Below are 13,017 nucleotides of genomic sequence, written 5' to 3' on the forward strand. Positions count from 1 at the left end.
ACGGAGCCCCCAGGGCCCGGCCCCGTCTCCATGGCAACCGCCCCCCACCCGCGCGCGGAGGGACACAGCACCGCGGGGCTGCGGCGCCGCCCCGAGTCACCTTGCCCGGCCGTGCTGCCCCCGGCACGTGACCGGCCGGGGCGGCGAGCGCGGAGCGGAAGTGACGCAGCAGCACCTCGGTCGCATGATGTGGCAAAAAAAAAAAAAAAGGGGGGGGGGGGTGAGGAGGAGTGATGAGTCCCGAAATAGTCCCTTCCGGTGGCCGATCCCTCCGCCGCTCCCATTGGCGCCGCGGCGTGTGAGTCACGGCGCGCGGCGAGATCCTTTCGCGCAGCGCAGGCGGCGCCCGGCAGGTGAGGCCCGGCCTCTTCCTTCCGCGGCGGTATCCTTCCGCCGGCGGGGGCAGCTTCCGGAGCGCCGCGGCTCTCCCCTCCCGCTGTGGCCCGTTCCGCCATTGCGGTGCCGCTTCCCCGCGCCGCCCGCACCCCGCTGAGGCGCGACGCCGGTCCGGCCCCGGCCTGGAGCCCCAGCCCGCAGCCGCCGCCATGGCCCAAATCCTGCCGATCCGCTTCCAGGAGCACCTCCAGGTGGGAGCCGTAGGGGCTGGGGGGGGGGCGGCGGGCTGCTCCCTCAGCGGGGCGGGAGCGCGCGGCCCGGCCGCGTCCGTTCGCTCCGAGCTGCGGGCGGCCCCGATGGGCTCCTTACGGCCCCGCCGCGGCCCCTCCGTGCGGGCGAGGCTGGCGCCGTGCCCGGCTGTCACCTGCGGGCGGGAGGGGACGGGGAGGCGGGCGGAGCGCGGCCGGGGCCCGCGCGGGGCCAGGGAACGAAACCGCTTCGGGACGGGAACCGCGGGCGGGGCCGCGCGAGGAGGGCTGCCCGCAGCCCAGGGGCGCCTCGGCCGTAACGCGAGGTCCGCGCTCGCCGCGTTCTCTGCTGCGAGGAGAGCCGCGCGTTGCGGTAAAAGTACCGCAGGGCGCTCTGCAGCGCGGCCGTGGCGGTGCGGGCGCGGCCGTGTCGGCTCCGCGCTGCTGCCCGAGTCCCGGCGGGCTGCCCGCACACCTCGGCCCGGAGGAGCCTTCGGTTCCCTCCCGGCGGTTTCTGAGGGCCCTCGGACCCGGGTCTGGGTTTGGCGCTGCGGGTTGGGGGAAGGGGGTCGGTGCTGGCGGCACCGCGATGCGGTGCGATGCGGGCTTCACACCTGGCGGGGAGGCTGCACCCCCCGTTACTGGAGCTGCGGCGGTTTCGATCTCGCATCCGCTGCAGAGGAGTGGCTGCTCGTGGAGGACTCGCGTGATAAAGGTTACGCGGACGCGTGTGGGATCCCGTGGTGGGTGGCTTTTCGCAGCCCCCCCCCCCGTGGCCCTGCTCGCCGGGTGTCACCTTGTGTGCGTGCCACGCTCGTAGCTGGCTGCGACCATGGCAAGTGCTGACACAGTGATGGGTTTGCACCAATTACAGCGACGTTTCTCTAACCCAAATGGAAAGAACTTACTTTCTAGGCACGCTGTTAAAATTGCACGATGCTAGTTAATTACGTGAGTTCCCATCGCTATGTTGTTATTGCCTGGTGGGCTCTCCGCAGCACAGCCCCGATGTGCCACCACCAAGCACAGCCCCCCTCTGTGGCAGGCTCGGGGCACAGGTTGGAGTGGGGAGCTCTGCGTGCCCAGGTGAAACCCAACTCTGGGCAGCCCAGCTCTCAACGCAGCATTGTGGCAGCGGAGTGCGCTTCTGGTGCATTATTAAAGATACAAATGCTGCTCGGGACCCGGTGCCGGGTCTCTGATGACATGAGTGCAATTACATAACGGGGCTCATCTGCCGCACTACAGGGGTGCTGATAGGTTTCAGGCCATTGCAGTCACGGGACTCGATTGTTCAGGCTGAAGAGTGATTAAATATACCTATTTATTCCCGTTCCTGCTTAATGTGGAACGTTGACTTAACCAGTATCTCTTACAACCGCCTGCGTGAGCTGGTCTTTTGCAAGACTTGGTGCCCACCCTTCTCAGCCTGCCTGCACGTGGCTCTTGCCCGTAACGCTTCAGTTTGCTGCAACTGCGGAGCTTCCTCATTTGGTTTCATTGAAAAACTCAGAGGAACTTGAGTTTTCGGGGGTGCTATTTTTGTGCTGAGACATCTGATTTGCAGTTGGAATAAACTTGGAGAGCAGGAGCATTGGTATTGCTCCGTTTTTGCTGTCCAGAATGATTTTAGCATGTGTCAGGCTGCTGGTAGGAATCTCAGTGGACTTCAGTAATAGAATGTCTCAAGCTGTGCCTGACCTACTCCACATAGGGAAATGCCATACAGGCATTGGGCAACACTTGCAAGTTGTAGCTAATGTTTAACAGAGTAGTAAGGCACCCAAGCGGAGCCTTACTCCTGGAAAGGCAGGTGGTGGATATGAATGGGAAACTTCCTGTGAGGCTGTTATTGGAAGCTGATGTGAATTAATCTCGAAGAATGACAGTCAGCACTGCATGTAGTGTGATAGTAGTTATCCACAGATCCACTCCTGCGGGTCAGGGTACGGTCAGGGAGCTGTACGAGGCTTGTCCTGATCTGCAGCTCCAACCCTGCTGCATTGCATATTGTGCCACTCAGAGCTGCCAGCATCTTGCTGAGGCGATGTGGGAATGAGCACGGAAGGGCCCCAGAAGCTCTGCACCATTCTGCTTCTGCAGAATGTCTCTTGGCTACCCAGTACTGAATGCTTTGTACACGTGACTTGAAACAAAGAGCCACAGTGGTCAAGTGAGATGTGGCTGGTTAGCTTCCTAGGTGTAAGGAAGTGTTCGTGGTAGTTATTACATGTAAAATCAAAATGTATAGTCAGCTTCAGGCTTTGTTTGCCAGGCTTGAGTCTTGCTACAGAGCTTTGAAATCTCAGCAGCTGCAGATATATTGGATGTTATCTGTGTATTGTCTGCGGTAGGTGCCTGCCTTGCCACAGTAACATCAACAACACGCTGCAGGGAAACTTTCCTTGGGAACTTGCAAGGAGAAACCTTGGGAGATTTCTCTGCTATCAGAACTACCGGACTCTGCCATAACATCTCAAAGTGAAAGTTTTTATTTAAAGTAGCTATGAGGAAGGAATTCAATGGGCATGCAGTGGAAGATCAGAGTTCAGTATGTTGAATGATTGCAGATCTGGCTGCTCATACCCAAGGCTTGGAGTTTCCATAAGCTGATGCTTCTGAATTGAAGAGGTGAAAGAAAAACCCAACAGCTTGCACAGTGTGGGGAAGCTGTCTGTGCTGAGTGAGAAGGAATCAGGCAGGTTACCAGCTGATGAACCATGATTTAGCTGAGCTGTACCATCCTGAAATACATAAAAACTGAACTTGGCCCAGGCATACTGGTGAGACTGAGCGCATTAATAAATATTCTTCTGAAACTAAATATATAAAACGCATTCAGAATTATTCCATGGACTTGTCTAGGCAGTGCAGAAACCTGCCAGCTCATGCTCTGCATTTGATGCTGGGGCAGAACCATCCTTTCCAACTAAGGATTGTGTTCCTGTGTCTGGCCACTGGTGATACAAACCTGGCCAGCCCCCATGTGGGTCCAGCATTTGGTATTTGATGGCGTTTTAAGAAGGTAGGAATGGAAGGCAGCGCTGCAGTGCCTAGCGCTGCTATGGTGGGGCTTCTCCCTCTGCTTCATGGTTGTGAATCCCTAAAGCTTGGAATGTTCTGACAGAGGGTGTGGGGGAAAATCTGTAACGAAGAACCCAGACAAGCTGACGAGTGTGTGCGCCGACTAATTGGATAGGAGCAATTAGTTAAGCAGCTGATAAGCTAGGCCTCTAGGCAAGCCTCTCGCAGTGGGAAGCAGGGGCAGCAGCCTGTGGGGCTCTGTGCTGGGACAGGGGGATCTCCCCACGGGGAGATGGCTGCAGAAACTGTTCTGCCCTGGGCTGCAGGGCTTCTAACCTGAACAGTCCTGCAGCACATCAGTGGTGGTGGGACAGGAGAGCTACCTCAGCCTGCTGAGGGTCAGGCAGAAAACAGGATGGATGCTGAAGAAGTCTTTGATACTATAGAGGTCTCTTATTTGTTGAGAGCGTGGCTTCCTAGCCTGCCACAAGCTGCAGCTCCCACCTTGCAGTAGTAAACATGCTGCTTCAGAGCTGTTAGTGGTCACTAGCTCCAACGGATCAGTGTGGACATGAATCTTCTGCGTGACTCAGGTTTGCTTTGCAGAGTTTCATGGATGGAACTACATTAGTGGCTGAAATGTAGCCCGGTGCCTGTTGGGCTCAGTGGCCGATTGCAATAGAACCAATGTGACTCACTGCACACCAAGGTGCTTTACCTAAAAAACAAAACAACCACTAAAAACCTCCAGGTTTCTCTGAAGGCTGAGAATGCCTCCGTTGATGGACACATCCCAGCGATGTGGCTTCCAGCAGCACACAGATAAGGGCTCTCTGGGCAGGGGCTCTGCAGCTGCTCGTGCTGCATCCTGTTGAGTGTGAGAGCCGAGGTGGAATGCGTGCTCAGCGGTTCTGCGCCCTTCCTTGTAGGCAGAGGGAAACTATTTGACAACTAAGCAAACTGTCACAAGAAAGCCAGTGTTCCAGGAAAGGGTCATCAAAGTGACTGTTGTCAGCAGTTTTGCTGTTCAGTTTGATGTCAAAGATGCGTGTACTACTGCAGCTTCCCTGGGTGAGTTACCCATACTTGAGGCACGTTGTAGCTAAAAAAAATCATTGTAGTAATCAGGCTTACTGTGTTAGAACCATTCGCTTCTCACCACTGCTCAGATAAATGCCATCATGGAATTTGATGCTTCAGTGCAGCCCACAGTTGACTCAACTATCTAACCTCGAGCTAGAGGGTTCCTCCAGGACTGAGCCTCTGCTGAGCAGAACAGATCCTGCTCTCGGTGGCAATCAGTGATGGAGCAGCTCCTTCACCTTTCTTTCTTTGAGCGTGCTTTCAGAAGATTGCTGGAACTGAGCTCTGCCCCAAACGTTAGTGTAAAATCACTTGAACTGGAAACTGGTTGCCCAAGCTCTCCAGCAAGTTCTGCTTTTGTATCTATGTGAAAGCCAAGGAAGTGTTTTTCATAGCATAACGTAAGAGTATTTAATGATTCCTTCCTTTTTAGACTTGTTCCTGAATTGGTGAAAGCTGGTGGACTTGAATGAGTGCTGTATTAAATAATTGCTTTTATTTTTTTTTCCTCAGTAGTAAGAGAAGAAGAAAAAATCTGCTGTAAAATCCTTTTAGTTGTAAACTCTGGAGCTCATCCATGGACTAGTATTGAAATCTTTCTAATAAAAGCCTACTATTATGTTCCCTTATAGTAAACTTAGTCTCTGTTTACTTAACTTTTAAACATTTCTGCCTCAGTCAGCTGAACTTTAGCCTGTTTGGGGAAGGGAATTTCCAATACTGAGGGAAGCGGTCTGTGCTTGAGGAGCTGTGGGCACCAGGTCTGGGTGGAGGCAGGGGAGCTTTACCAGTGAAGCAGGTGGCACTCCGGCTGGCAAAGCCCTTGTGTAATCAAGTGCAGAGATTGTCACCATCAGGGTAAACCCTGTCCTGGTGCTTGATTCATACAGCTGGATCGCTCTGCCAAGGTTCAGAGGTGACGCGTAAGGAAAAGGACCTTGTGTGCTTAGAGAGCTCGCTAGAGGCCATGCCTCCATCAGAAAGCTTCCCCAGGCTTGCTTCAGAACTGCAGAGGCAACTCAACTATTTATTTCTTTATTTTTTTATTTTTGCCTTTGAAAATCTCATTAAGTTTAGGAACAGCCACATCTTCGGTGGCTAACCAGGGCTGGATGCCTCAGGCGTGACACCTAGCAGATGGCAGCTTGATCACAATTCAGATCAATTTGTCCTGCAATATCTATGCAACTTTGATCCAGTGGTTACCTCCAGACCTCCCTAAGTTTTCTGCCATCTGCTCGGGCTTGCTGCTTTGGTTTATTCTGTTAACTGTGCCCATCTGAGTGAGGTGCTGTGAGTCACTGCCAGGCAGAGTGCCTGGCACTCTCAAACTGCTCTCCTCAAACAAGGAAATGGAGCCCTTGCTGAATGAAGCAGCACTTGTTCAGCTTGCAGCCCTAGAAGGAGGAAGCACCGTGTCCTTGTGGGCCTCTTCCAGAAGAAACTATCAGTTAGGTCTCCAGACCTTCTCTGCCTGCAGGGATTGGAGCAGGTCATGTGTTCAGGTGCCACTCTCGGGCCTGGAGAATGCTGCCAATAATGGTGTGAAATGGAGATGTGAACCAGCTTGCTTAAATCAGTTTTGCTTCTTGTCTTACCATCTAGCCAGAGAACCATAATGAAACAGTGCCCTTTGGGACAAGGGACTTAATGCAGGGTGAGTGTAGAACCAAATACAAAGGCTGAATCATTTTCCAGAAATATTCTCCTTCAGCACACCCAAGGAGCTACAGCTGACTTGCTCTGAGCCATGGTGCAAGCTGCACTGAGATCTGGCATCTCCATCCCCTGGCTTATGTGGACCATCCATAGCAATGCCTGTAGGAAAGCTTGCTCTGCTAACTCGGTGCAGTGCAACTCAGCATGTGCTGCCTGAGAGCCAGGGCAGAGGGAAGTAGAGTAAAACACCCTCTTTATCTGGAGCTGCAAGTAGGCCGCGACAGCCTGGCTGAGGCGTGGTCACCTCAAAGCCTGTGCAGAGCGTGCTGATAAGGGCTTGGTGTGTTTCTTTGAATTAGAACAATACCCCTGCAATGGCTCTGAAGGAGCCATCTCTTCTTGGGGGATGCGAAAGGGCAGAAGTTCTCATGGCCTCCTCGGGAGGGTGAAGCGTTAGGAGGAGGGATTGCTCTGGTGGTAGAAAACTGATCCTGTGCTTAAGGTGTTGCTGCAAGCTGGGCATCTGTGTGGAGTAACCAGTTTGCATTTCCACTGTTAAAAATTGAGTAAATGTCATTTCAGTACTGCCATGCTGAGACGTTAGTCTGAAAGCACAATGAGGAGGCACCAACTAAACTGCGATTTGTTGCAAGCTGTGCTAGAACTGTCATTTCATGGTATGCATTTAAAGCTTTACAGAAGCAGACTGGCTCAGCAGAAAAGGAGATGGCTTGTGGGTATCTTGAGTATTAAGTAAGGCTGTGATGAGCCATTTCTGATTGCAGTAATGTCCATCCCGTTGGTTAGATCTGCTTTCTCGGTGATACACGGCCTTGCTGCTAGACAGGTCTAGGCTAAATGCTAGACAAGTAGCTTTTTTTAACTCCACAAGGATAAAGATAAAGCTCAGGCACCTCACATGTGGCGTTAAGCTTGAAATAGTGATAGATGCCAAGCTCACATGGAGTGAGATAGGGCTCTGGAAGCAAAGCCGATGGCAGTGGGTACTGAAGCTGTGACCCAAGCACTGCACGGGGAGCTGCCAAGTTCCATGTCCCTTAAACCATTTGAGGGGTTCAAAGTCTGAGCACTTGAAGCAAGTTTTACCAGGACTTGTAGGCAAGGTACCAAGTGCTTGAACACTGCAGAGCTTCTTTGGGAAGCCAACTGGGCATAACTGAGGGTGGGCAAGAATCCTTATGTCGTGCCATTTATGGGATGTGTGTGCTTTTAGTTGTGTTGTTACGAAAAGGTACAGGAAGGCCTCCTATCCCCTGTGGCCTTCACAAAAGCTTTTGGTGGTTATGCTGAGGTAGTAACTTAATGCTAAACCTTTTTGTTTTCCAGCTCCAAAATCTGGGCATCAACCCAGCAAACATTGGGTTCAGCACTCTGACGATGGAGTCGGACAAATTCATCTGCATAAGGGAGAAAGTAGGAGAACAGGCTCAAGTGGTGATCATTGACATGAATGACCCCAGCAACCCAATTCGAAGACCAATTTCAGCTGACAGTGCTATCATGAACCCTGCCAGTAAAGTCATTGCGTTAAAAGGTATGCAAGTCCTGGTAAAGAAGTGTTTGAGGTAGCTGCAGAGCTCTCTGTAGTGCTAGTTTATGACTGACTTAATTCTCTCAGGCAGCTTATGTGGGAGGATGCCTTTCCAGTTTTCCACAGCTTAATGGGAGCTTGAGTTCAATGCTTTTTCAGTTATTCTGAAAGTAGCCGGGTAATAATTTTTAGTTAAAGCTTGCTACTATTTTGTTGATCATCAGGATGAACCTTTCTGCTTTGCAGTCAGAATGCTTACAGCTTCAGCGCAGGGAGAGCTGGAAGGAAAGTTCAGGCTTTAGGATACTTCTGGAATGATCTTGGAGAGAAGTGAGGCCTGATCTCCTGAGCATGTAGGGTCTGTTAACTGAACTTCTCTTTATAGACTGGGAAACAAAGACCGGGGAGGAAGGGAAATATTCCTGAAGGCCATAGTCTGGCCTCGCTGGAAGAGACTGGTGCACTGATTAGTGCATATTTGTTGTATCAGTCAGAGATAAGAGAGGTAGAACTACCCATGGAAGACTTGTTTAGTCCAGAAAGCACAAGGTCACCTAACTTGGTATCTCTGGGAATACAGAGAACAAACATGCCTCTGAAATAACCAGAAGTGTTGTTCTCTTCCTCCCAGGAGGCTTCAAATATTCTGTGGCTCTCAAAATGAATGTATTGCTAATGGAAATGTTTAAATGTGCTCAATGTTATGTAAGTTTGACTTTAATACTGTGCTACTGTTTTGTCACAACTTTAATGCCTTCTTGTGTGTGCAGATGGTGAGTTATCTCAATTGACTGTACTAGTTGCTGTCTTGTCTTATGAAAAAAGAAAGCAGAATCAAATAGCTCAGGTTTATGGTAGACATGGCTGAACAGGCGTGTTAAACAACAAAAAGCCGAACGTTCTGAGGTTTTTTTCATTCACCATTCTGTGTAACTAAAGTAACTTGTCCTTTTACCTTTTAGAGCTTGTGTTGGTCGCTAGATTCCTTTCCTTGCACAGTTTGTGTTAGTCTGGTTTGCAGCCAGTAGCTCTGTGTATCCCGATAGTGTGACTTAAGGGTTTTGCTTAATGAGTCTGAATTATGACAGCTGTCTAGCAGCTCGACCTTTCCATGTTACGCTCTGTTATTCTTGAAACAGATGTGGACTTCATTTTGAATGACATTGACATAGCTCTCCTCATGACCTCCGAGAGACTCAGCATTACCATAGCCTGGTTTTGATGTACATAAGTGTCATACAGCTTGCGTAGCTGAAGCTTTTGTCTTCTACCAAGCTCTTTTCCACATCTGTTTGATTGGTCAGCGAATGGCAAATTCAGACCAAAAAACATACAAATGTATGGTAGTAAAATTAGGAATGCGGTCTGGTTAAAAGTAATAACTAATCACTAAATGATGCTGCCAATATACAACAGCATCGTCAAAAAAAAGTCACGATAGATTAACATCACAATGCAGCTCTTCTACTTTTAACCAGTGCTTGGTGTGACAGGTGGAAACTGCAACAACCTGGCTAACAACATTATGTTTTCCAGCTGGGAAAACGCTTCAAATATTTAACATTGAAATGAAGAGCAAAATGAAGGCTCATACAATGACAGATGACGTCACCTTCTGGAAGTGGATCTCTCTGAATACTGTTGCCCTTGTAACGGATAATGCAGTCTACCATTGGAGTATGGAGGGGGAGTCCCAGCCTGTGAAGATGTTTGATCGCCACTCTAGTCTTGCTGGCTGCCAGATCATCAACTACCGTACTGATGCGAAGCAGAAATGGCTGCTGCTAACTGGCATATCTGCACAGGTATTTTAACCGCTAAGGAGGCCTACTGTGGAGGGTTGGAGCTTGGCTCATTTCTTTTTTCTCTCAGAGCAGAATTGGAGTGTGAGGTTGTTCTGGTTTTGTTTTACTCAAATGTTGTCTGGAATGTAACTGCTTGTCTTGATCTTAAAATCGTAAGCGTAGCTGACAATCTTAACTGTAATGGTATAAGCACACGTAAAGGTACTGGATAAGATTGTTAACCTTATAAGAGAAAGCATAGCATAGTACTTCAGCTTAGTATGACAATGCCTTTGTAACATTAACTTATGTGAAATTGCTGGCCATGTGCTTGCTACATCTGACTGTTGTTCTGTCTCATCTAGCAAAACCGTGTTGTGGGAGCAATGCAGCTCTATTCTGTAGACAGAAAAGTATCGCAGCCGATCGAAGGGCATGCAGCTAGCTTTGCGCAGTTCAAGATGGAAGGAAATGCTGAAGAATCCACTCTCTTCTGTTTTGCAGTAAGAGGGCAAGCTGGGGGTAAGGTAAGACTTGATTCTAAACTTGCTGTAATCTTCATTGACTCATCCTGATTACCTGCTTTCAGGAAACAAAGTGGTTTATGAAAACGGGCATGTACAGCTTCGCAACAGGACTACCTGATGTGGAAGTCTATTTCCAGTCATGAAGTGAGATGGCCTATCATGGCTGCAAACTAGCTAGCAGCTTGAAGAACGTGACTCCCAGCTTCACAAGCAAAGCTGAAGTGAAAAGCTATCATAATTTCTTTGCTGATCGCCAGTATCAGACTTAACTTCCAAATTATTGGATGAAAAGAATTAAACAGTGATGTTGCCAGGCTGGCTAGCAATCTGATGCCAACACCAGAATTATATGAACTACTGTAAGTGAAAGTGGAAACAAAGTAGAGCTAAAGCTAGATTCAGAGAAACATTTTCTGAGCTGTCTCTGTAGAATGTGAGCCAAGTTGAAAGAGTGCATAAAAAGTGACCTGACAGAATCCTTAAGCTTCTAAGCAGCTGGAAATAACTAAAGATCATGTTCAATCATTTCTGTCATATATGGAGCATGAGTACAGTATGCTGCAGCGTACACCTGTGCAAATATTCAGGAAGACTGATTTAGCTCTTCTGCTTGCATAAGCTTTGGATTTAGGCTTGGCAGCAGCAGAATTGCAATATCTTCCTTGGTAAATCTATTGTTACTTGTATTACATGGTAACTAACAAACTAATCTCATCAATTACACAGCTGCATATCATCGAGGTTGGCACACCACCAACTGGGAATCAGCCATTCCCAAAGAAAGCAGTGGATGTCTTCTTTCCTCCTGAAGCACAGAATGACTTTCCTGTTGCGATGCAGGTATGATAGCTGTACACAGGAACCAATCTGCAGGTTCTCTTGGTGGGTATGACTCAGTAGCAGGGCACTGGGAGCCAGCTGATCAATATAAACCTGAAGCTTGGTGCTAAACTTAACTGGTGTGATTTCTACTCCTGCTTCAGTAGTGCTAAAGTCAAGATGGGGACTTAAGTGGTGTGCAAAGATGGCTAGTTCTTATTTATGGAACAGATATCCATGTATATTGAACTGACTTCGGAGCTCTTAAAACCTTAATCTACTGTGTTAGTACTCAAGTAGTCAGTATAACATGTAGCAGCACTTTTAGTTCTTTTGAAGTGATGCCATTATCTGATTTTCAAAAGCATTTAATCATTTTATCCAATACTGAAATTGATTTAATCTATTCCTGTCTTGCAGATCAGCGACAAGCATGATGTGGTGTTTCTGATAACAAAATATGGGTACATCCACTTGTATGACCTGGAAACTGGCACCTGTATCTACATGAACAGAATCAGTGGAGAGACCATATTTGTTACTGCACAGCATGAAGCAACAGCTGGAATTATAGGAGTAAACAGGAAAGGACAAGTAAGGAAGCTTGACATGGAAACCACTTGCTTTAGCCAGTTCCACTGAACTTTAATGATAAGGCTACAGTGTTCATATTGGTACCTAAAGGTCTTCACAAATGAATGAGACAGAAAACAGAGCAAGGAGTATGGTAATATCAGTTATCTGAACATGAGTGCAGCTTGTCTGTTTTCTGGTTTCTTCTACAACTTAGCTTCTCATTGTGTAATTATAAATATATATATTTTCAATGGCAGCCAGTGGATCTAAGCACTGTCCTACTGTGAGGATAGAACTAGAATATACTTCCACTTAGGTGGATGATGCCTTATTACAGAGCTCATGTTAATGCAGTCTTAATACACTAACTTGAAACTCCCTATTCAGGACATTTCATTTCATTTCTAAGTTGTGACCCTAAAGAATACTGTGTCTCCCTATACTTCTAACTTGGTCGAACCAGTCTGCTAACATACAACTGTGCCTCAGAACTGAACTATCTCACGTGTTGTTGCTTGCATTAGTAATACTGAGCAGATTTGTTCCTAGTTCATCCTCTAGGATTGGTTACTTAAGATGCTGAGTACATGTTACTGAAAGATGATACTTAGAGCCCTGTTATTTCTGACTTTTATAAACAGTTCAAAAAGACTGTTACTCATCTGCCTTGATGCAGTAATTGGATAGTAGAGGTTCTGTCCAGGTAGAGATATGTTTCTCAGATAAAACAGCAAAGCTTTGCAGTTATCAAGGGTTGGAAAATCTTCCAGTGTATGCTATAGCTGTTCTTTTAGAGGTGAACTTAGCAGTTGGCTTTCTTCTTGTATTTGAACTAACTGGCAGGTTTCCTTGATAATTTATTCAGGTGCTCTCAGTGTGTGTGGAAGAAGAGAATATTATTCCTTACATCACAAATGTGCTGCAGAATCCTGACCTAGCTTTACGAATGGCTGTCCGCAACAACCTGGCTGGAGCTGAGGAACTTTTTGCCAGAAAATTCAATGCATTGTTTGCACAAGGGAACTATTCAGAGGCAGCAAAAGTGGCAGCTAATGCCCCAAAGGTAATGGATGAGCATTCAGAGTAGTACTGGTCTCTACTGGCTTAGGCTTTGTGGTTCGGGAAAGGTCACTGGATTTCTTTAGTGACAAGACTAGAGACCTGTCCTAATGTAGTGCTTCTCAACATACCTATGGAGAACCTGTACACAGTGTCCTGTTAGTACTCGTATGCTAGAAGGTTCTAAAGCTGGGATAGAATCCACAGAGGGAGAGAGGAATAACTGAAGTATGACTCTGTGACTTAATGTTTCTAGTACTTTCTTTAATCTCCTCAGTGATAGGGAGAGTCTCTATGAAAGGGCAGCTTCCAGCAGGGGGACGTACCTGGAAATAGGTTAAAAAAAGAGA

General features: G+C 48.2%; 1 protein-coding gene across 2 annotated transcripts in view; it reads left to right on the plus strand.

The window, feature by feature from the left end:
- CLTC (clathrin heavy chain) overlaps positions 366-13,017 on the plus strand; it is a 30,160-nt gene continuing 17,508 nt past the window's right edge. The window contains exons 1-7 of one of the 2 annotated variants that reach the window (XM_021416131.1): positions 366-587; positions 7,698-7,905; positions 9,439-9,707; positions 10,052-10,213; positions 10,940-11,053; positions 11,453-11,626; positions 12,474-12,671. In XM_021416131.1, the coding sequence (XP_021271806.1) occupies positions 546-587; positions 7,698-7,905; positions 9,439-9,707; positions 10,052-10,213; positions 10,940-11,053; positions 11,453-11,626; positions 12,474-12,671 (1,167 nt within the window). In that variant the 5' untranslated portion in view covers positions 366-545. The remainder of the gene's footprint in view (positions 588-7,697; positions 7,906-9,438; positions 9,708-10,051; positions 10,214-10,939; positions 11,054-11,452; positions 11,627-12,473; positions 12,672-13,017) is intronic. The other variant, XM_021416130.1, reaches the window with a different exon arrangement.

The sequence above is a fragment of the Numida meleagris genome, chromosome 18, assembly GCF_002078875.1.
Source record: "Numida meleagris isolate 19003 breed g44 Domestic line chromosome 18, NumMel1.0, whole genome shotgun sequence".
NCBI lineage: Eukaryota > Metazoa > Chordata > Aves > Galliformes > Numididae > Numida > Numida meleagris.